This window comes from Gymnoscopelus braueri, assembly GCF_963280865.1.
Source record: "Gymnoscopelus braueri genome assembly, chromosome: 3".
NCBI lineage: Eukaryota > Metazoa > Chordata > Actinopteri > Myctophiformes > Myctophidae > Gymnoscopelus > Gymnoscopelus braueri.
Genome location: NC_137612.1, coordinates 23,534,774 through 23,556,970, shown reverse-complemented (window position 1 = coordinate 23,556,970; position 22,197 = coordinate 23,534,774). Strand labels below are relative to the sequence as shown.

General features: G+C 41.9%; 1 protein-coding gene across 3 annotated transcripts in view; it reads right to left on the bottom strand.

Annotated features, from left to right (window-relative positions):
- The window catches only part of rap1gapb (RAP1 GTPase activating protein b), a 115,725-nt gene that overhangs the window by 50,063 nt on the left and 43,465 nt on the right, over positions 1-22,197 (bottom strand). For all 3 annotated transcript variants that reach the window (XM_080422048.1, XM_080422046.1, XM_080422049.1), the window contains exon 3: positions 6,366-6,459. In XM_080422048.1, coding sequence (XP_080278174.1) covers positions 6,366-6,459 — 94 coding nt within the window. The remainder of the gene's footprint in view (positions 1-6,365; positions 6,460-22,197) is intronic.

Below are 22,197 nucleotides of genomic sequence, written 5' to 3'. Positions count from 1 at the left end.
CAGTGGTCAGGTTCGTTCAGAAATCTGCACGTCAAGTGAAGAACAAGGGAGCGAGCTTTTCATATATAGCCACGCGCGAGAACGCGCATACACGCAGTACGCACGTGTCGTTGTTTACATTGTCAGATGGTTTTAATTTGAAGGTTTAACAGGATGTTCAATGTATTTTTGTGAGTTAAGACAACTGAACGGCGTGCTCTATGCCGGCGTGCTGTGTTAAGTGACGTTGTTTGGGCGGAAACAGTGCTCTCTAATTTTCACAATAAAATGTTACCCACCCACGTTTAGTTCAGTACCGCCCGTCCCCGTACCCATGAACTTATAAAAGTATATTTTTCACCCGTCAAACGCGGGTACCTGTCGGGTATCCACGGGTACCCGGCCCGCTCCCCGCACTCGCATGCTGCGCTGTCTACCAGGCCCCACTTCTTCATAGACGATTTGAACCAGGTTCCGGATATAGTGGTGGATACGTGTCGGTTCAGCCGACTCCCATTCCTGCTTCCATGCCGCCAGCCAAGCCAAGGTCCTCAGGGATAGAACTAAGCATCTCTTGTGTCGCCTTACTGTAGGGAGGCGCTGCCTTAGTTGTAGTGTCACGCGGGATATGCCAGTCACGTTTTTGGGACTTTTCCTTGCTAGAGCGAGGGTGGCAGCCTCTCGTCGGAGGCTGGCCGGTGCCAATTCCTGCAAGGACTGGCAGGTAGGACACGGGGGTGGGCTTCAGGCAGCCACTGACCTGTCCTTGGTACACTCATGGCAACACAGAAAACGATACAGCAAGCATGGTTCACGCCTATACTAACTTTGCTACGGTTAATACTGGATTTGTTATTCATAGGGTCCTGTGCCAAGACTACAGGGAAGGGTAAAGTTATTAAGCTGTGTGTTTTGTGAGCTTTGTGAGCCGTTTTGCATGCGTCCTTGTTGCAATAGGCATGTATTTGTACACACTAGTTTCAGTTTTCTATCAATAATAAAAGTTGCTCAAGCTCGGCTGCCTGAGAATCACAAATAGCAACTATCCTCTTGCCCACTCAGGGACAGATATGGACGAACAAATCAGGTCTCAGCTGTGCACAGTGACGTCTACTTGAGCATAATCAGCGTGGGCATGAGCGTCGTGAGCATGAGCGTCTAGCTGCACCTTTGCTGGGGTTTTCAAAAGTAACCTAAGCAGTGAGAACAATGGCACACTGAGGACAAGTACTAAACAGAGAGAGCTTGTTGAATTAATCCATACTGAGATGATGAGTCTCTTAACACATTAACCGCCAAGAACGTAGTCCTACGGTCCGTTAAATCCAACTGTTAAGCGCCGAGACCGTAGCCCTACGGTCCACGGTCTTTTCGCGCTGAAATTTTCCAGGTGCACTTTCGGAATTTTTTGATCCATTTCCGCTTCCGGTTTGATGACCGGAAACAGAATTATTTGGGATCCGGTTTTGACGATCACGTCCGCCCTCGTTCTGCAGACGAAACTGAAACTCCATTTTCTCCTTGTAGTTTTTTCTCCTCGCATATCACTGTTTAACGTAAACCGTTCTAACTACAACATGGATGCCCCGTTTGACACGTGGTCTTCACTGGTAGAAGCAGTGAGATGTCGGCGATGTTTACAAACAGTGCACAGCTCAATCTTAAGGATTTTAACAAGATCTATGGCGACATGAAAAAAACAAAAAAACAACAATAACACGTTGGCACTGGTGAGTACATTATGAGATTAACCTCTGGCGGTCAATGTGTTAATTTAATTTCCTTCAAACTAAACAACCTGCTACGCTGCGTGGCTAAGGTTCCTCTTCTCAGAAAGACAAGGAGTCACAGCCTTCTGTGGCGAAAGAGTGCTCGTGTATGATTGCATGCCCACCATTGAGACACAACGAGAGAGTGACAACAGAGCCAGAAAGTGAGAAATAGAGAAAGGGGGAAATAAACATTGTGTGCATGCCTAAGCACGTGTGTATGCGTGTGTGTGTGTGTGTGTGTGTGTGTGTGTGTGTGTGGGGTGAGCGTGCATATATGTGCGTGAGAGAGAGAGAGAGAGAGAGAGAGAGAGAGAGAGAGAGAGAGACAGTGACAGTATTTGACTGGACATGGGGACCCATTCATATCTCTTTTCTCATCAATATTATCCATGCTAAAGTAGCAGTTAAGAAGCCACCTGCCAACATCAACCTCTTTTACACAGAAAGATTTACCATTGTCTCACATCCTACACCTCAGCACCCCTTTGTGCCATATTCTTGCCGTGTTAGCAGCTGCAGCGGACCTCAGAGTCAACAAAGGAAGACAGAAAAAATCCACTTGAAAAAGAGAGAGACAATCAATGCCTGTGCCCCCGAAGCCAATCAACACACCCCCTGTCCAGAGAGAATCCATCAGGGTCCATTCGTCTTCCTCCCCGGGTGCAGAGAGCAGGAGCCACATGGCCTCACTATGGCCCACTAAAGCCTGAGGAAGCACACGGAGACAGATGAGCCGCTCTGCTCTTTATGGATCCTATCTATCCCCCCCCCAGAGAAGCTATGGCTGATTGCTGAAGTGGTCAGGGTCTATTGGTATGCCCCCTACGGAGCGCTGTGTGGACTAAATGGAATGCTGCCACTGACTCGACGCAAAGCACAGAGCGGCATGCAATCAATGATGATGGGAGACACATGGGAGACACTGCAACTTAACTTAATCCATTAACTCGTTCAGTGCCAGACTTATTTCTGGCTGTGTTTGCCCAGTGCCAGAGATCTTTTCAATTTTCTTACCTTTTTCAAGTAGTCACAGAATATTTATCTCCAGTATGATCGATCCCCTGATGGTTGCTAATCACAGAGGGTTTCACTGTGCTTCCGTAAAAAAATAAAAGGCATCGCGACCGCCCGTTCGCTTGTTATACGCCTTTGAAAATAGCATGTCTCGGCCAAAAATACATAGTAAAAAATAAAGTACACGGGAGCTGAGATACAGCGTTTTTAAGTAAGAAGTTAACCAGGAAGTGAATGGAGCAGTAAATCTTTGGATCACGTTATCTCCTGGTTCTGTGTGAAAAAAAGTTTATTAATATTTTTTTTTAATTAAAGGTTTTTATTTTTTTTATTTTTTTACGGACGGATTATCTGTCAATGGCGCTCTGGGCAATTGAAAAATCGGACGGATTATATGTCAATGGCACTGGATGAGTTAAGACCGGGAACGCATCTGTGTCATTTTAGATATCTTTGGCTATTCAAAAATAGCAGATCTACAAGCTCATAGCGAGGCACCGAGTGCAGCACTATGGGCTTATAGATCTGCTATTTTGTTTTGAAAAATCGTGAAAATATGTGCAAATCTTTGAATATATATACTATATCTTTAAAGCGAGCATTTTTAACTCCAATATTTGCTTTTGGGACCCCCTGGAACAAAATATTTTGAGATGGGGGTCCGCGGCCAAATACATATAATTTTGGGGGTCCTTGACATGGAAAAGTTGGAGCACCACTGATATAGCAACATACTGTTAGGATTTAGAAATCATTTTTTGATATGTTTTTGGCCACGGACCCCCATCTCAATTTCTTTTGTTCCGGGGACCCCCTAGAAGCAAAGATTTGAGTCAAAAAATGTGTCTTTAAAAAATATATATATATTCAAAGATTTGCACAAATGTTCATGAATAGCAGATCTACAAGCTCGTAGCGGGGCACTCGGTGCCGCGCTATGAGCTTATAGATCTGCTATTTTTGAACAGCCAAAGAAATCTAAAATGACAAAGATGCGTTCCCGGTCTTAATGGGTTAAGATAGCCTGGATGATGTAACCATAAGGCTAATCTAGCCATTTAATCTATGCTATTTGCATTTTATCGTTGAATATCCTTTGGACCTTGGCTTTCGTTATGCATTAAAATCACCAACAGGCTTTTTCCCCCACTTTCTTGTTTTACTCAGCCTCACTGTCAAGTGAAAGAGTTATTGTAGATTATTCAGTGGTTTGAGATGACGAGTACTGCTACACATCTGTCAAATATAACAGACAGAAACCTTGACCTATGTCCTCTTAGCATAAGGCCTTTGAATACGGTCCCAAGGAGAACAAAACATCAGACCTAATAAGACAGTGTTTGTCCTTCCCTTCCCATACATATTGCACATAGTGTAGGTAAATTGTAATGGGGATTTTGCCATCATGGATCATAGTTGATTTCTAAAATGCTAGATAGTTGCCATCTGTGTTCTTACGATGGACGATCACTTCTGTAAATGTTGTCATCTTTCATCTTTAAGACATGCTGTAGCGTCACGTTTTTAAAATTGAACTCTTCCAACTGTTCACATGGACAGTTGACTGAAAAAGTCTGACTGAAAAAGGAACCAGCATACAGAACAGGGCTATTATTATATCAAATGAAGCACTTTAAAATATATATATTTAAATATATATATTTATATATATCGTCGCACAACAATCTTGTGCAAAAATAGCCAACGGCTATTTTCACCCTAATACAGAAACCCAAAGTCAAAACAAGACCACTGAAGGCCAGACATCTACAGAACCACTACCATCTTCTATGACCACATCTTATCCAGACCTACATTACCAGGTAACACAGAAGGAGCTTTTGTTTTTCCTTGACCATCACTATTCCAGGCAAACCAATAGTAAGTAGCACAAGGTCAGAGCCATCACACCAAGACAATATTGACACACCATCGCGTTAATTATTCTTACATCCAGTGAGTCCACACAATGTCCTATCCAGAAACACTTACTTAAAGCACATCCGCTGACAACTGTTTGGCTGTAAAGCTATAAAGCTCTGCCCTTGGCTTTAACAGCCTTGGTGTAAAAAAAATGTCATCCCACTTGTCTGCTTATTATGACACACCCCCTACCCTATAAAGATACACTTACTGTAAGCCCGTCCAGGTGTTTTACAGGTAAAGCTAGTTTACAAGTTATGTTAGAAGCTATAGGAGTCAGTATTTAAACTACGTTAATATCTTAGATATAGATTAATTCTCACCATTTCACAGTCCGTTGATAGATAGCACAGAAAGTCAGATATGTTAACCCATTAAAGCCGGGAACGCATCTGTGTGTAACCACTTCAACCATTATTTTATACTTTGGGCTATTCAAAAACAGCAGATCTACAAGCTCATAGCGCGGCACCGAGTTCCGCGCTAAGAGCTTGTAGATCTGCTGTTTTCCTTTTTTTAAATCATGAAAATTTGTGCAAATCTTTGAATGTATATATACTTTTGAAGCGAACATTTTTAACTCAAATCTTTGCTTCTGGGGGGGGTCCCTGGAACAACATTTTAGGGGTGAACCTTGACATGAAAAAAGTTTGAGAACCACTGATATTATAGCAACATAATAAAAAAATATAAAAAACTGTTAGGATTTAGAAGACATTTGTAGAATCCCCCCAGAAGCAAAGATTTTAGTTAAAAATGTTCGCTTTAAAAAAAATATATATATTCAAAGATTTGCACAAAAATGACACAATTTTTCAAAAATAGCAGACCCCACAAGCTCATAGCGCGGCACTCGGTGCCGCGCTATGAGCTTGTAGATCTGCTATTTTTGAATAGCCCAAAGAAATCTTAAAATGATACAGATGCGTCCCCGGTCTGAAGGGGTTAAAGTCGTCGCGGCTCACACATTGGGAACGGGGGTGAATACAAACAAATGACCTGACCCAGTCAGTCAGTCAGTCTCACACAGCACTCATCCAAAATTGCAAATTGCATTTCCAGTGCCCCGTGTGACAGAAATACTAACGAGGTGCCTTCTATGGTATGCATGCAGACAGAGACAGCTGCTGCGGTGGGCCTATATTCGTCTCCATAGTCTGTGTGTGTGCCACAGGGCACAGCCTGTTGTGTCTGTCTGGCTGGCGTGGGGGACAGACAGAGTGCCAAGTAGAGCTATACAGCGGAGCCATTAGACGAACCTCCCAGCTGCATTGTGGGTAATGGTACAGAGTTGGTAGAGAGAGACGGGTAAAGGAGACGGTGACAGGGGAAGAAAGAAAATAATGGCTAGGGACAGACCATTGCCACTTCGTTCGCTGCAGATAAAGAATATGCGTGTAAACGTTTGAGCATTGCTCAGCAGTGAGAAAAAACGTAAACAATCAGTCACTTTTCTCTGAATTACACTTACTTTTGGCTCTAGGTAACTTAAGACTTAACCACATAAATATAAATAGTATAATATAATAAACAAATAGAAATATGTGCTCCAATACTGATTTAGTGGTTTAGGCTTCGTATGCATAATACAGGCCTCCTAAATAATACCAATATTGGCATTGGATCATCCCTAAATAAAACACACAACAGCGATGAAGATCTTGTTTGCTACAGTACCTTAAAAAGAGACGGAAAGGCAAATGGATTGTTGGAGCGCGCAAGAGAGGGCTCTACTTCATCAGACATGCGAGGGATCCCTCCATCTTGTTTCCTGTTAGACAGACAGAGAGAGAGAGAGAGAGAAAGAGGGTGAGAAGATGTATCAAGAGCAAGAGATATAGTTATGTCCAGCCTTGATCATAGCTTAAAGGAAAGGAGGCCGTAACCCAAGTAAACTGACTCATCACATCATATCTATCTATCCTGTGTAGAAAACCTGTGTGTGTGTGTGTGTGTGTGTGTGTGTGTGGGGGGGGGGGCATAACTCGTGCACTGTCCGACCGAACAGCCTCAAACTTGCCGTGTGTGTCCCATATGCCCATATGGGGGGGATATGCAGTGCCAAGTGGCAATTTGAGTGGACCACAAACATTTGTGTCTGTCTGTTCGCGGGTCAGCCTCACTGATTGGCTGCCCTTTGCGTCACATTTGTGCCACTTCGCCAATATGAGTGGCAGCATGGACAATGGTTACTGTACATCAGATAACAGATGTATTCCTGACTTGTATTTTGTCCCCAACTTGCACGCCCCTTAAATAGGCCAGCATGCCCGGAGGGTCTAGAATTATCCTATATTAAAATGGCCTATTGGGTGGACGATGGACGTCACAATATGGGGCGTTACAGTAGTGTTGCAGCAGTGTTTAACACTTTAAATGGCCATAACTCCATGAATATTACTCTGATCCAGCAATAGGACTGGATTTGAAGGCCGAGTAGCCCAGGGGCCCCGCCGAGGGCCCCATGGTGCCACAGGCGCACTGTTACTCCTATCTGCACCAAATTTGGCACAAACACCGCTCAGAGTTCTGCCATGACAATACTCACCCCAGGGGCCCAGTCATTGGCCCCATGGCCCATTGGCCCCACAGGCACTGTTCAAGGGTCTACCCTGACAATAGTCACACACAGGGGCCATGTCAGGGACCTAAGAACATACATTGCACACATATGGGACGTTACAGCAGTGTTGCAGCAGTCTTCAACACTTCAAATGGCCATAATTCCATGAGCATCGCTCTGATCAGCGCAATATACAGTAGGACTGGATTTGAAGGCTGCATAGCATAGCGACAATCTAATGAATTATAATTACATCAACACACCACACAATGAGGACACCATCACACATGAACATTCCCATCGTCTAGAGCACAAGTGTATTGTGCGCCAGTTTAATCACTTTCAACCTGGCATCCCTATTTTAGGCATGCCATTATGGTCCATTGTCCAACAGAAAAATTGACCATTTTCTCATTTCGCTTTCTTTCTTTTTTGTAAGACATTTTATAATAGGGGGCCGCAGCAAGATGCACCGGCTATTTGTGGGTCCTAGGCATGGAAAAGTTTGGGAACCCATGGTCTAGTTCTTTGTGTAGAAATAATAATAATAATAAAGTCTACTATACTTGTGTATCTGACCTACTGTATACTGTAGTACTGCTGAACCTCCCCTCCCCTTTGTGTCTCTCTGATCGCCTCGTATCTGTTCTTTTCTGATAAGGGCAATAATGGCCAAGACCAGACCAACTCCCTGGCTTCACGTGTGACTTAACCCATTAAGACCTGGAACTGTGTCATTTTTAGATTTGAGCTAAAAAGCATTATTTTACACTTTGGGCTATTCAAAAATAGCAGATATACAAGCTCATAGCGCGGCACCGAGTGCCGCGCTACGAGCTTGTAGATCTGCTATTTTTGAAAATTCGAGAAAATGTGTGCAAATCTTTGAATATATAACATTTTAAAGCGAACATTTTTAACTCAAATCTTTGCTTCTGGGGGGTCCCTGGAACAAGATATTTTGATGGGGGTCCGCGGCCAAATACATATAATTTTGGGGGTCCTTGACATGAAAAAGATTGAGCACCACTGATATAGAAACATACGTTTTTCAGAAAACTGTTGGGATTTAGGAGACATGTAGAATCGGCTTCAGGTCTCAATGGGTTAACACAGCAGTCAAATCTAACAGATGTCTGGTTTGTGTCTGCAGCCTGCTCACAAGCCTTCACCACGCAGGGGGCCTTTCTTTGGGTCCTGCCGTTTAGAACAAAGTGGGTAAAAGTACGGCCATATTGTGGAGAGTGAAGTGAAAATTGATTACCACACACGCGCACACGCACACGCTCACACACACCAAATGTATCTTATTTATCTCATCTTTATCAGGTATTGCAGTCAGGAATCTGTATTTTCCTTTCCTCCATTAGAGCAGCATGGTCTTGAGGTGCATGAGTGAGGTCCACTCTGCGGCACATCACTGACAACAAACGGGGCGACCTGGAGTGCAGATTATGGAATCCATTTGCGACACAACGGGGAAGCTGGCTGCACTTTGCTTTCGGCCTCTCAGATGATTGAATGGGGTTACTGCTGTAACCCCAAGTTGTAACCCCGCCTACCTTCTATTTTCACAGAGACGTTCTTTCTTATAGCATTTGTAAACCTTGCAAAAGGTTTCTAAACCTCCTAAACCAAAAGGCTAAAATAATGTGAACGTGGTTCTATACAAGATTTGTTTTATTAGTCAGGGAAGATTATCAGAATAATGTCAAATCTTGGAATAAATTCCTTACCAAGAAATGTCTTCACCAATGTGTTTGTAAAGGTGTCTAGTAACACATCTCATAAAGACTGAAATGCAGTTTCCCTGCTGCTGAAAGTTGGGGTACCCACCATAACCTTATGCGGGGAAAAAAAATAATAATTCTGTTTTAAGTAGCATGTGAGGGGTCAAACTAGGGTGTTTTTATGATTCTGAATCCATTGCAAGCATTTCTTTTGCACCAAAACCACTCCTTGGGCTAAAAACGCCCCAATCTCAATGGGCTTTTTACACAAAAAATTACCTGAAAAAGGTTGGCTATGGCCGTTTTTAGCCCAAGGAGTGGTTTTGGTGCAAAACAAATGCTTGCAATGGATTCAGAATCATAAAAACACCCTAGTTTGAACCCCTCACATGCTACTTAAAACAGAATATTATTTTTTTTCCCTGCATAAGGTTATGGTGGGTACGGGCGCGCTCCCACCGCACTTTTATTTTACCTCTGGGGCAGAATCTGCCAATGCTTTGTCAATGTAAATGCGTGGATTCACGCAAGAGCGCATCTTTCCGCCTGTCGCGCAGACCTTGCGTTTATCTGCTCTACACGACTTGTCCATTTGAAGCAGAAAACTGCTGGAGGCAGGAGCTGATTTCCCCCCTCTGTCCAATCGGGTGAGTGGAAGGCGGACCGTCTCAAGACTCAGGAAGCACCATGGTGCTCAAGGCAGCAGACGGTGCGGGCTACGGGGACGGTCCTGAAAGTGAGTGACAGGCGCGTCACTCCCGTTTTTTTTAGAATCCGCTGACTGCAAAAAAAACGCGTTTAACGCTAGCCGACCATGTTTTGGTGGGAGCGTGCCCTACCCCAACTTTCAGCAGCTGTCAAAAATTCCCCTAGGGAAACTGCATTTCAGTCTTTATGAGATGTGTTACTAGACACTTTTACAAACACATTGGTGAAGAAATTTCTTGGTAAGGAATTTATTCCAAGATATTTTTAATATTATACTATATTGATGAAATGTCTAGTATAAATTGGAACGTGGTGCGTGGTGAGGATGGCCATGATTGCACTGGATTTATTTACGTGTGAGCTTGTAGATCTGCTATTTTTTTTTAAATCGTGAAAATGTGTGCAAATCTTTGAATATATATTTTTTTCAAAGCGAACATTTTTTACTCAAATCTTTGCTTATGGGGATTCTACCAATGTCTTCTAAATCCTAACAGTTTTTTTTTCTTTTTACTTTTGATGCTATATATCAGTGGTTCTCAAACATTTTTCCTGTCAAGGATCCCCAAAATGATATGTATTCAAAATATTTTGTTCCAGGGAACCCAGAAGCAAAGATTTGAGTTAAAGGTAGGGTAAGTGATTTGCAATTATTCAAATAATTGCAAAATGGGTCTATGTTCTGATAGTGCTCGTTACTATAGAGTGTCCTGTCCATATAAGGAGTCTCCATGTCTCTCCAGCGCTTTATAAAACAGAAAATGCATTTTCGTTTCAGTTTCAGTTTCATTTCCAATTTTATCCAATCAGGATAGAGAACTCAATCAGGATATAGATTAAACAAGTGAAATTGGAAGTGATGACACTAAGAAATGAGCAGGCAAAATTTGAACAGGAACACTATAAAAATGAAGCTTAAAAATGGGTACTTTCTCCTGATTGGCTGAGATTTTGACACCTACCAGAAAATGTATTTTCTGTTTATTAAAGAGCTGGAGAGACGGGGAGACTCCTGTTACTGAACAAACACTCTATAGCAATGATTACTATCAGAATATAGTGCTTTAACCTTTTAACAAAATACTTTTTGTTTTAACCCAAAAATATCACTTACCCTACCTTTAAATATTTTAAAATATTTCACTATTCTTCTAAAAATAGCAGATGTACATAGCACGGCACTCGGTGCCGCGCTATGAGCTTGTATATCTGCTATTTTTTAATAGCCAAAGAAATCTAAAAATGACACACAGATGCGTTCCTGGTCTTAATGGGTTAAAGTATGATCAGTATTGCGGCGAAAGTAGCGGAGGCGGGTAGAGCGGCCGCTTGGGAAACTAAAAGGTTCCCAGTTCGATCCCAGGCTCCCCCAGAGTTAGAGTCAAAGGCCCTCATTTATCAATGGAGCATAAAAAACTGCGTATTGTTTGCCATAACGGCCCCTACGACCAAACAACGCATGGAAAGCCAATAAGAGTTTCCCCCGCCCGCCTCGCTGCCTTTCATGTCCGCGTCTGACGCGCACGCGCTCACACACACACACACACACACACACACACCCCCACCCACCCACCCCCACGGCACTCTGTGGAAATAGCCTTATGTATAGTAAGTAGTCTTTCATGTATTCCGTGATGGTACAATCTTTGTCAAGTAGCCGACTTGAATGACACCAATCTCATCGTCATAAATCATACCATACGTTTATATTAATTTAAGTTATTTAACCCATTACGAGCAGTGTGCAGTGCGCGTTCTAGTGAAAATAAAGCAATCATGTATTCCCCCTTGAGTCACGGGCTGCCGTGACGCCACGTGAAATGAGAGATAGCATTGATGAATGAATGAATGAATTAAACATTAATGGATGAAGGCTGGTGTGTGTTGGGACGGTTAAATGTCCGACCTCCCGCGGTGGCCCTAATGAATCCACAGCAAGAAGAATAACCTGTGCTGGTCAAAGGTTTGGAGGGTCGGGTTTATATCCTCAACCCAGCCCAGGTTGTATAACTCCATATAGGAAGTTTGGAGACCTCGCTGTCCATGACTGTTAAAGCAGTTTGTTTAAATCAGTTTATTATTTATTATTGTGTTTTTGGAGTGGATACATATGTCCAGATGCCTGTCAGACGGTGAGACAACGCTGCTCCGCAGGTCTACAATGGAACAAACGGGTGCAGCCAAAGCCAACAACTGCCTGCGACCTGTCGTGAGATCTGAACGGGCCGTATAGGCTGAAGGCAACGTCAGGATATGTTGATAAATGCCGAAAGTTGCGGTAATCTCGCCGTACGCCCATTATTTGGTCTACACCGCGTTGATAAATGAGGGCCAAAGTGTCCCCTAATTGCTCCTGATGAGCAGGTTGCTGCCTTGCACGGTTTCCTCCGCCCGTCGGTGTATGAATGTGAATGGAATGCATATTGTAAGGCGCTATATAAATGCACCATTTATATGCGCCCGAGTTCTGTATTGATTGATTATATATCCAGCAATGCAAGGTTTTTTACATTTGTGGCATTTCGGGTGATTCTCTTCGATTTAGAGTGACTTTTCACTTTAGAACTCGCATGTTTCTGGCGAGTACGGACCGGGTATAAATAAATCATATGCTATTTACGATTGTCATTAACAAGGTCAGGTGTGAAAGTCATGTCCGAAATCAATAACGACCACCCTGCACATTATCTGAAGGACGACACGCAGGATGCAAGTCACATCAATCATGATGGAAGCCTCAATGCTCATAGATAATACAAGCTGTCATCCACCTGTGTGTGTGTGTGGGGGGGGGGGGGGGGGTTGGTGCACCTGTGATAACATGCATGTGTGCGCTGTCACACATTATGGTAAGCCAGCTGAGAATATTAAGCCCTTTTCGTTCGATCTGTACGAGGCGAAGATGTCAGCCAGCACTGAGAGCGTGTCACAGTTTCTCTCTCGGTGTGCACAAACTTACAGCCTGACATATGAACAAAGGAACAAAAGAAATCCAAATGTTCGACAGATGCATGCATAGCAGTATATATCATCTCAAACCACACAGAATATACAATAACTCTTTCGCTTGACAGTGATGCAGAGTTAAAAGAAAAAAACAAGAAGAAAATCCTTATGCAATTGATTCACAGGGTACACATAAGTGCACCTAATCATCTGCTACCAAGTCAATGAATGACATTGACGCAATAGATGAGTTGCTACCACACAGAGGAGGTCATGTGTTTGTAAACACATAGATTGCATGGTCCGTATCGATTGTTTTCCTCTGTGGTTACTGTGGTAAACGCTGTTCCCCTTTTACTCACTTCAGTACGCACAGCTGATACAACTGTGGGGATAATGTGAACTTTGTAGACCCACAGTTGCATAAGCCTGTTGGCAGAGAGTGAAACAAAATTGGTTCAGTGAAGGCAGGTTTTTTTTGTTCATTTTTCTAGTTGGATAGTTCACCCAAAAACATGCTTTTTTTCCCTGTCAATTAGTCACCCCATGGAGACTTGAATTCATGGATATTGCTTTGCTAGCCAATAATTTGATGACCAGCGGACCGGTTGGCAGCGGTTCCGGTAGGAGACACAAAAGAGACTCTTTGTGACCAAATTATTGGCTTAGGAATGCGTCAAAAACAAAATAATATCCATGAATTCAAGTCTCCATGGGGTGACTAATCGATAGAAAGAAAGTAATTTTGGGGGTGAACTATCTATTTAGACCTGAAACCGATTCTACAAAGTGTTCTAATTCCTAACAGTTTTCTGAAAAACTATTGTTGTTATATATCGGGGGTGCTCAAACTTTTTCATGCAAGGACCCCCAAAATTAGGCCTATATATATGTAATTGGCCGCGGACCCCCATCTCAAAATATTTTGTAAAAAGGACCCCCAGAAGCAAAGATTTGAGTAAAGAAATGTCCTTTCGAAAATATAAATCAGTGCCACGCTATGAGCTTGTATATGTGCTATTTTTGAATAGCCAAAGTATAAAATATGGATAAAGTGGTTACACAGATGCGTTCGCTCAACTACAGTATTCTGGAATTCTGGGGCTATACTGTACATAACCTAATTTTAGAAAAAATCCAATCATCTGTATTCAGTCCATGGTCTGAATGGGCCGAAGCTTATCCCAGCATGCATTTATATAGGCACAAGGCAGGAGGGCTTGGGAGGTTGTTAGGCCATGGTCAAAACACTAATAAGCAATCACACTTATCGATTGGCAAATAATGATCTCAGTTTAATCTAAATTGCATATCTCAACTCAACTCAAATGTTTTTTATAGAGCACATTTGAATGACCGAAGCCAAACAACGGGCTATACAGCACAGCAATAGAAACAACAATGCAAAGATACAATACAAAAATACATGCGGCAATTGAAAACTATTTTAAATAAATAAAATAAGATTAGCTGTGCTCAAAGGCCAGAGAAAAGAAATAGGTCTTCAATAGTGATTTAACCCATTAATACCTGGAACGCATCTGTGTCACTTTAAATTTCTTTGGCTATTCAAAAATAGCAGATATACAAGCTCATAGCGCGGCACCGAGTGCCGCGCTACGAGCTTGTAGATCTGCTATTTTTGAAAAATCGTGAAAATTGTTTTTTTTTGATTTCTTTCAAAAAAAATTTAGGATTTAGATTTTTTTTAAAGAATTGCCTCAGGTCTTAATGGGTTAAACATGTCCATGGAGAGGCTCTTATATTAAATATCGTTGTTGTCAGGTGGAAATCTTGTCCAAAACTGCTACTTTTCAGAAAATGGAAGAAAAGAGTCTGTTCTATTTGACCCGATGTTATTTAGTCATGAGATCTTGTTAATACTTTTCATCGGTTAAAATATTTGCACACTTGATAAATCCAATCTGGTTTAAATCCAGATAAGCCAGAAATCATATTTGTGCTGCCTGTCTGCACACAGGCATAGAGGCCTGCTAGTTTGAAGGTGGCAAAGTTCCACGAAGGCACAAGAAATACCCCGTCAGTGCAGAGATTACCAAGTACTACTGTGAACCATCACAGAGAATCACCTGAAATGCCACAAACTAAATCTAACCCATTCAATCCGGGAAAGCGTCTGTCATTTTAGATGTCTTTGGCTATTCAAAAATAGCAGATGTACAAGCTCATAGCGCAGCACTCGGTGCCGCGCTATGAGCTTGTAGATCTGCTATTTTTGAAAAATCGTGAAAATGTGTGCAAATCTTTGAATACATCTTTTTTTAAAGCGAACATTTGTAAAATATTTTGTTCCAGGGACCTCCAGAAACAAAGATTTGAGTTACAAATGTTCGCTTAAAAAATATATATATATTCAAAGATGTGCAAAAATATTCACGATTTTTCAAAAATAGCAGATCTACAAGCTCATAGCGCGGCACTCGGTGCCGCGTTATGAGCTTGTATATCTGCTATTTTTGAATAGCCAAAGAAATCTAAAGTGAAACAGATGCGTTCCCGTCAGTGCAAAGATTTCCAAGTACTATCGTGAGTCACTGTGGTGTTCCTGTTGTGGGTGTGTCAGCAATATTCCACTGATAATTCTGATGTATGACCAATGACAGCCATAACTATCCAGCAAACAAACGTTACGCCACTCTTCCCCTTTATTTGGAGAACCACGTAGACTAGATAGAGTGCAATAAAAGCCCATGTTCTCGTCGGGGGTTTTCGTTAGGCCCACCTTTTTCAGACGGTAAACATCCCCCTGTACCAATTCCTGTTCCTGCTGTGTCAAACTTACAAACGTATCAACTGCAATGTCAATAAACAATAATGTTGCTGCCCTCAAACCAGAGGCCATAATCTCATTACATACAGATAGGCCTGTCACAATTGTTACATAATTGTCTAATCGCGATTATTTGAGATAGTCGCAATTATTTTTATCGTCATAATCGTTTCCATGTTGAAAAATGTTTTGTTCACACATTTCCGAATATAAAAAAAAAACTGAAATAGCAGCGTTCGTGACACGTTGTAAGCTTGTAGATCTGCTATTTCAGCTTTTTTTTACATGAATAAAATGATTAAATAAGTCAATAATTTCTTTGTATATTGAAGTTATTTGTCATCTGCCCTGTGGAAGTTTTTATTACGAAGCCTAAATGGCACACAGGGAAAAGACATGTTCCAATGTTCAATGGCCAAACACACAATGAAATCGTTAATCGCAATTATTTGAGTGACAATTAATCGGCAACTTAAATTTGTAATCGTGACAACATACAGAAACGTAATTGAACCCATAATGCTGGGAAAATGTAAGACACTGCCACTGTCACTTTGAACCACGTGACTTGGCATATTCTGCGTCTGGGCACAGATGCATGGAGGTGGCGAGGTCACCGTTTGGCAGGGGGGTGGGATGATTGGCATGCAGAGGAGGGCACGTCCCTCAGCACTACTAATAATCTGACTCACAGACGCCATGACATCAGCTGGCCTGTGGCACAGCTGGCCAGGAATAGTTGACGACGGTAAAGGATTCACACTTCAGTCACATCACATTAACTGCTTCTCTCTGTGTGTGTGTGTGTGTGTGTGTGTGTGTGTGTGTGTGTGTGTGTGTGTGTGTGTGTGTGTGTGTGTGTGTGTGTGTGTGTGTGTGTGTGTGTGTGTGTGTGTGAATGTAGAGAGACAGAGGTCAGAAGAAACAAAAACAAGAGCTATTTTACCCCTGAGCTATTGTCACTCGTAGTCAAGACAATCACATATCTCTGCCTATGGAAGCGTTAGGTGACATCTGAATTCAATGTAGCGGATAGCACTTGAAGGAAAGTATTTGGAAACAAACGGCAGTGCAGAGCAAAGGGGTTCTTCATATTGGGACAGTATCAGGACTGATTTTAAAAGCATTAAGGGCCCACTAAACACTAACCCCACATCCTCGCTTGGAATGTTTCTACGTGTTGCATAAAAAAAAGTTCAACACAATTAAAGTCTTTACGAGGGCGGGCGAGTGAGTGCGTGAGATGAGCACGAATGCGACAATTTCATGGGATCGCGCCCACACGTCACTGCGCCGCCTGTCATATTGCCTGCGCCGGTGCGCCCACAACCTGTACACCGGCCTCTCATTGAAAACCAATTACTAGACGCGCCAGCCAGACGCTTCCCGTGTGAGATAGCCTTATTTAAAGGCGTAGGTTTGTTAGCAGCCTTTCTCGCCGTTGTTCTAGCCCCGACAGTACATTGCATTTAGAAGTCCTCAGACATTTTTGGTGAGCGGAGAACTCCGATCATCTTAATCAGACTGTCGATGATTTAAATAAGATTCAGCAAATGTTCTTATCAGAGGAGAGAGAGGTTTTGTGACAACACGCCTACGCTCTGGAGCCATGTTTGTCTTCAGCTATACCCATTATTCAAAAATGCTGCAATCCTAGCCCCCAGCTGTTGTATTAATGGACAAACATGCACTGCAACTTCGAGAGGCAAAACTAAAAACAACATTAGTAATTGTTGACCTTATTGTCATGCAGCAAAAACTAGCGGCTATAGGGACATTACAGTGGTTGACGGTGACCTATATCAATCTTATGCAGGCAGTTCAACACCTACAGTAATTGAGGATAAAACCAGTAGCAGTCAGGACAGCACACCTCTCTGGCCAGCAGCCCACAGACCTTGTCTGCATGTGGATGCACACAGAGGTTACGCAGAAGTGAAACAGCTGTAGGGGATGCTGTGATGATATTACACAGGATTTACAATTTAAATGAGTAGTTCACACCAAAAAAAATACTTATTTTCTATTAATTACACACCCCATGAAGCCTTGAATTCATGGAGATGTTTGTTGTTTTTGTCGCATTCCTGAGCCAATAATTTGAGTTTCCGGTGGGAGACTACTGAATCTCCACATTGACCGATGACCTGGTCATCAAATTATTGGCTCAGGAATGCAACAAAAACAAAAGACGTCTCCATGAATTCGAGGCTTCATGGGGTGTGTAATTGATAGAAAATAAGTCATTTTTTGGGTGAACTACTCTTAACTCTCTCACTGCCAAGGACGACTTGGCTGCCAAGGACACAGAACCAGAGATCCGAAGATTTGCTGCTCCATTCACCTCTTGGTTAACTTATTACTTAAAAATCCTGTATCTCGGCTCCTGTGTACTTTTTCTTTTTACTACAGTATGTAATTTGGCCGAGACATGTTATTTTCAAAGGCGTATAAAAGCGAACGGGAGGTCGCGATGACATTTTTTTTTCTTTTCGCGGAAGCACAGTGAAACCCTCTGTGATTAGCAACCATCAGGGGATCGATCATACTGGAGATAAATATTCTGTGACGACTTCAAAAGGTAAGAAAATCGAAGAATCACTGGCAGTGGGTGCACACAGCCAGACATAAGTCTGGCAGTGAAAGAGTTGTTAATGATGAACTTGATATTACCTATACTTAAGGTTAATTGCATATAAACTTCCTTACAAGCTGCGGGGAAAGTGGTGAATCAGAATTGAGAAGTTGTGCTTCGCAGCTCAGCGTAGCCTGCAGCTACCAGCTGAAATGAATGACTTGCAGGCCGATTTGTCTACTTGTTGCTGCCAGTGTGTGAGCGCACAGCGAGAGAGTAAACTCGCGCTCTCGGAGAACAGTGGAAGGCAGGCAGCTCCCCATCTGCCAAAACTAGAGCCAATTGTGGATGAAGGCATGTTGAGAGTGGGAGGACGGATAGGAAATTAGCAATGCAAATAAGAGCTGAAAGAATCTAATCATCCTGCCCAAAGATTCTCACATTATCCAAACAGATTTTTACACCATATCCATCAGCAGATTGGTCTCTCGGGGAGAAGCCACATGAGGCTCCAGACTAAATCAAAGATAATGGTCGCCTTGGTGCCAACTCCTGTCTGCCAGAAAAATGATTAAGAAAAGTGTTTTCAAGCAACAGTTTGGGGAGAGTAGAAAGTGGCTGACCTTCGCGACAGAGCAGGTGTCTCCAGGTCTTTTATCCATATGGGTATCAACTACTTTGGACACACAGAGGTGAAACGAGGCCACGCACTTGTTACACCGTCAAAACCGGGAACAAATCGGTGTCATTTTTAGCTATAAACATGATTCTATACTTTGGCTAGACAAAAAATAGCAGATATACAAGCTATGAGCTTGTAGATCTGCTATTTTTTGAAAAATCACGAAAATGTGTGCAAATCTTTGAATATATATATTTTTAAAACATTTGTAACTCAAATCTTTGCTTCTGGGGGGGTCCCTGGAACTAAATATTTTGAGATGGGGGGTCCGTGGCCGAATACATATCATTTTGGGGGTCCTTGACATGAAAAAGGTTTGAGCATCACTTATAATTATAGCAACATATAAGAAAAGAAAAAAATAGGATTTAGACGGAATTCGTAGAATCGGCCTCAGGTCTTGAGGTCTTGGGTTAAATTGTAAGGAATATCTTCACTTGGCAGGAGAGTGGAGCTGTACATGAAGTAGCGAGCTCATTAGACAGTCCTGCATCGATGCTTTGCACAGATTCCTATGTGGCAGAGGACGACGGGGACACTTTTTTTTGTGAAAAGAGCTACTGTTTCTCAACGTCGGGTCTGGGTACCACCAGGCAGTGTTGCCAGATACTGTGAGAGAAACAAGCAACCAGGTCTAGGATAACCAGCCCAAAAGCAGCGACTATGGCCCACATGAGCACTTTAACATATACATCAGCTATTTGAAAATAGCAGATCTACAAGCTCACAACGCGTCGCGATGCGACGCGAGCTTGTAGATCGTCTATTTTCAAATAAAATCTTGCGGGGAAATTATAAAAAGCTGATCTGGCAACCCTGCCACCAGGGGTCCAAATGGACACTCGCGGGTCTGTAACACATGGAAACAAGGACTCTTATGGGTCCACGGGACCCACAGTTTCATGCATATGACACTGGGGCTGTCCTTGAAATGAAAAAGCTACAGTTAGGGGAAGCTCTGAGAGAACTGAATTGCCTGAACATTCATTTTGTAAAGTTGAGGCCATCATGAATGATAGACCATGTAACTACAGTGTAAAGTGGTGGATCTTGAACCCCTCACCCCAATCACCCTCCTTCAACTACATCATACAGACTGGGGATTGCTCATTTTGTTTCCCTATTCCGTCCACCACGGCTTGCCCAACTCTGATATTTGGTGGTAAATGTTAGCATTTCCCATTTTAACAAATTTGCCATGACATACATACTGTACACACATTCTCCCTTACTCTTAGCTCATTCACTGCCAAGAAAGTAAAAAAAGTAATTATTTCCAATTACCAATGCTGCCACGAACGTAAAAACGTTTTTTTTTTCGTTTTCCTCACACAGAACCCAAGATATCGTGATCCGAAGATTTGCTGCTCCATTCACCTCTTGGTTAACTTATTACTTAAAAATCCTGTATCTCGGCTCCTGTGCACTTTTTTTTTACCATGTATTTTTGGTCAAGACATGCTATTTTCAAAGGCAGACAATTAATGTCGCGATGACCTCGTTGACATTTGTGAAACCACACAGTATAATCCTCAGTGATTAGCAACCATCAGGGGATCAATCATAGTGGAGATAAATATTCTGTGACTACTTGAAAAAAGGTAAGAAAATCTAAAAATCGCTGTCAGTGGGCAAACGCGGCCAGAAATAAGTCTGGCAGTGAATGAGTTAAGCTCATTCATCATACTTCATGTAACTTGGCAGTTATTTCGCTAATATCTACCAATTGCTATACTTACGGCAATTAGGGGCCGGTATGTTGGAGCCATAATGAGCTTGTGGAAAAAGGGAGTTCAATTTATGAAAGTAAAATGATCAATCTTTATCACAAAAATGCCATTTAAAAAATGGCATGGTTAAATCTTAATATGATTTCTGTGTGCCTATAATCTGCTTATGCCTTGCTGCCCCCTTGGGTTAGCTCAGCTACTGCACAAAATGTTTATGTAATTATGGTATTAATGACACTTGCGGGGAAAAGGACACCTGGTGAGACGGGGAAGACAAACAGCTTTATAGAAGGTATACAAGCTGATGAATTATTGAATACGTCTTATTTTTGAAGGTCAGTTGAAGAATACCTGTTAAATATATTCTTAATAAACACCTTTATTGATGTTGTATCCATGGCTACTGAATGTGTGAATTGTTGAAGCCACTATACTGGTGAGTTAAATGTGTCTGTCCCCTCGATTCTTACATTACTCTCCCTCTCCCTCTCTCTCTCCATATATGCTCTAGCAACAATGCCTGTCTCAATTAGATGTGAGTGCCAAGATATGATCAAAAGGAAAAGTGAGCACAGCTTCCAATCTTCAAACTGTGCCGGGTGCAGCGTTGTGACAACACAATGTAAAAAAAAAAATTCCAGCACTCACAGATCAATAGTCTTCTATTCACTGAAGGAAACACAAACACGTTTCAGCTAAAAGCCATCACCAGTGTGATCAAATCCAGTAGACATGTCATTGTATAGAAGATGCGTGAGGTCCAAACGCCAATCGGCATAGACAATACCTAATTACTGTACATAATAGAGTCCATCAGTGAATGAACCTCACAGAAGCGGCCTCTACTAATGAAGGAGGGCCTGTGTGACAACAACACCAGCAAGAATAACAATGAACACAGTGTCACAAACTGAAAAAGAAAGAATATGAAACTGAATGCCCAAGACTGAAAACATATACAGTATCAATGATGTTGACATACAGTATTATTAAGAGCTATACATTCCAGTTCATGGAATTACTGTAAGATGCACACATCGTAAAATGAATTCCACCAAAACATAACAAGGAAATATCAAACATAATATAAATAGATTGACACTGTGTATGACCTTGATTGAGGAAAATGAATAATTTCATGAATAAAATGAGTCTATGCTGAGTAAGCCGACTAATAAATGCTATGTGTATGAAAGGCTAAAACAGTAAACAGAAAATAAATCTTTTCAGTAATGGGGACAATTGGCAGGAAAAATAAATCAACTAAGAGCGCATGACTATTAAATATTGAGTGAATAGAATAGCAGTGTTGATTTCGTCGACTAAAACTATGACGAAAATTTTTTGTCAACTACCTTTTTTCACTGACAAAAACTAGATAAAAACGAAATAAAAACTAAGCTATGATGACTAAAAGACTAAATGTATTGACAATTTCATCAACAAATAAAAACTAGACTAAAATGGTAGTGAGGGACGAGTGGAGAAGAGATCCAGTAGAACTAAAAGACAAGTCATTTTATGTTTGGTTGCACTCAGGTGTTGCGCTCATAGCAGATCTGCTATTTTCAGCATGCAACCAAGTGTAAAATCAGCCATTACGACGCCATCAAGGCACCGCCAAAATCCATTTTAGTCGACTAAATCAACTGTAGATTTAGTCGACTAAAATCTTATGATATTTAGTCGACTAAAACTAGACAAAAACTCAAACGTTTCAGATGACTAAAATATGACTAAATCTAAATTGAATTTTATTCTAAAGACTATGACTAAAACTAAAT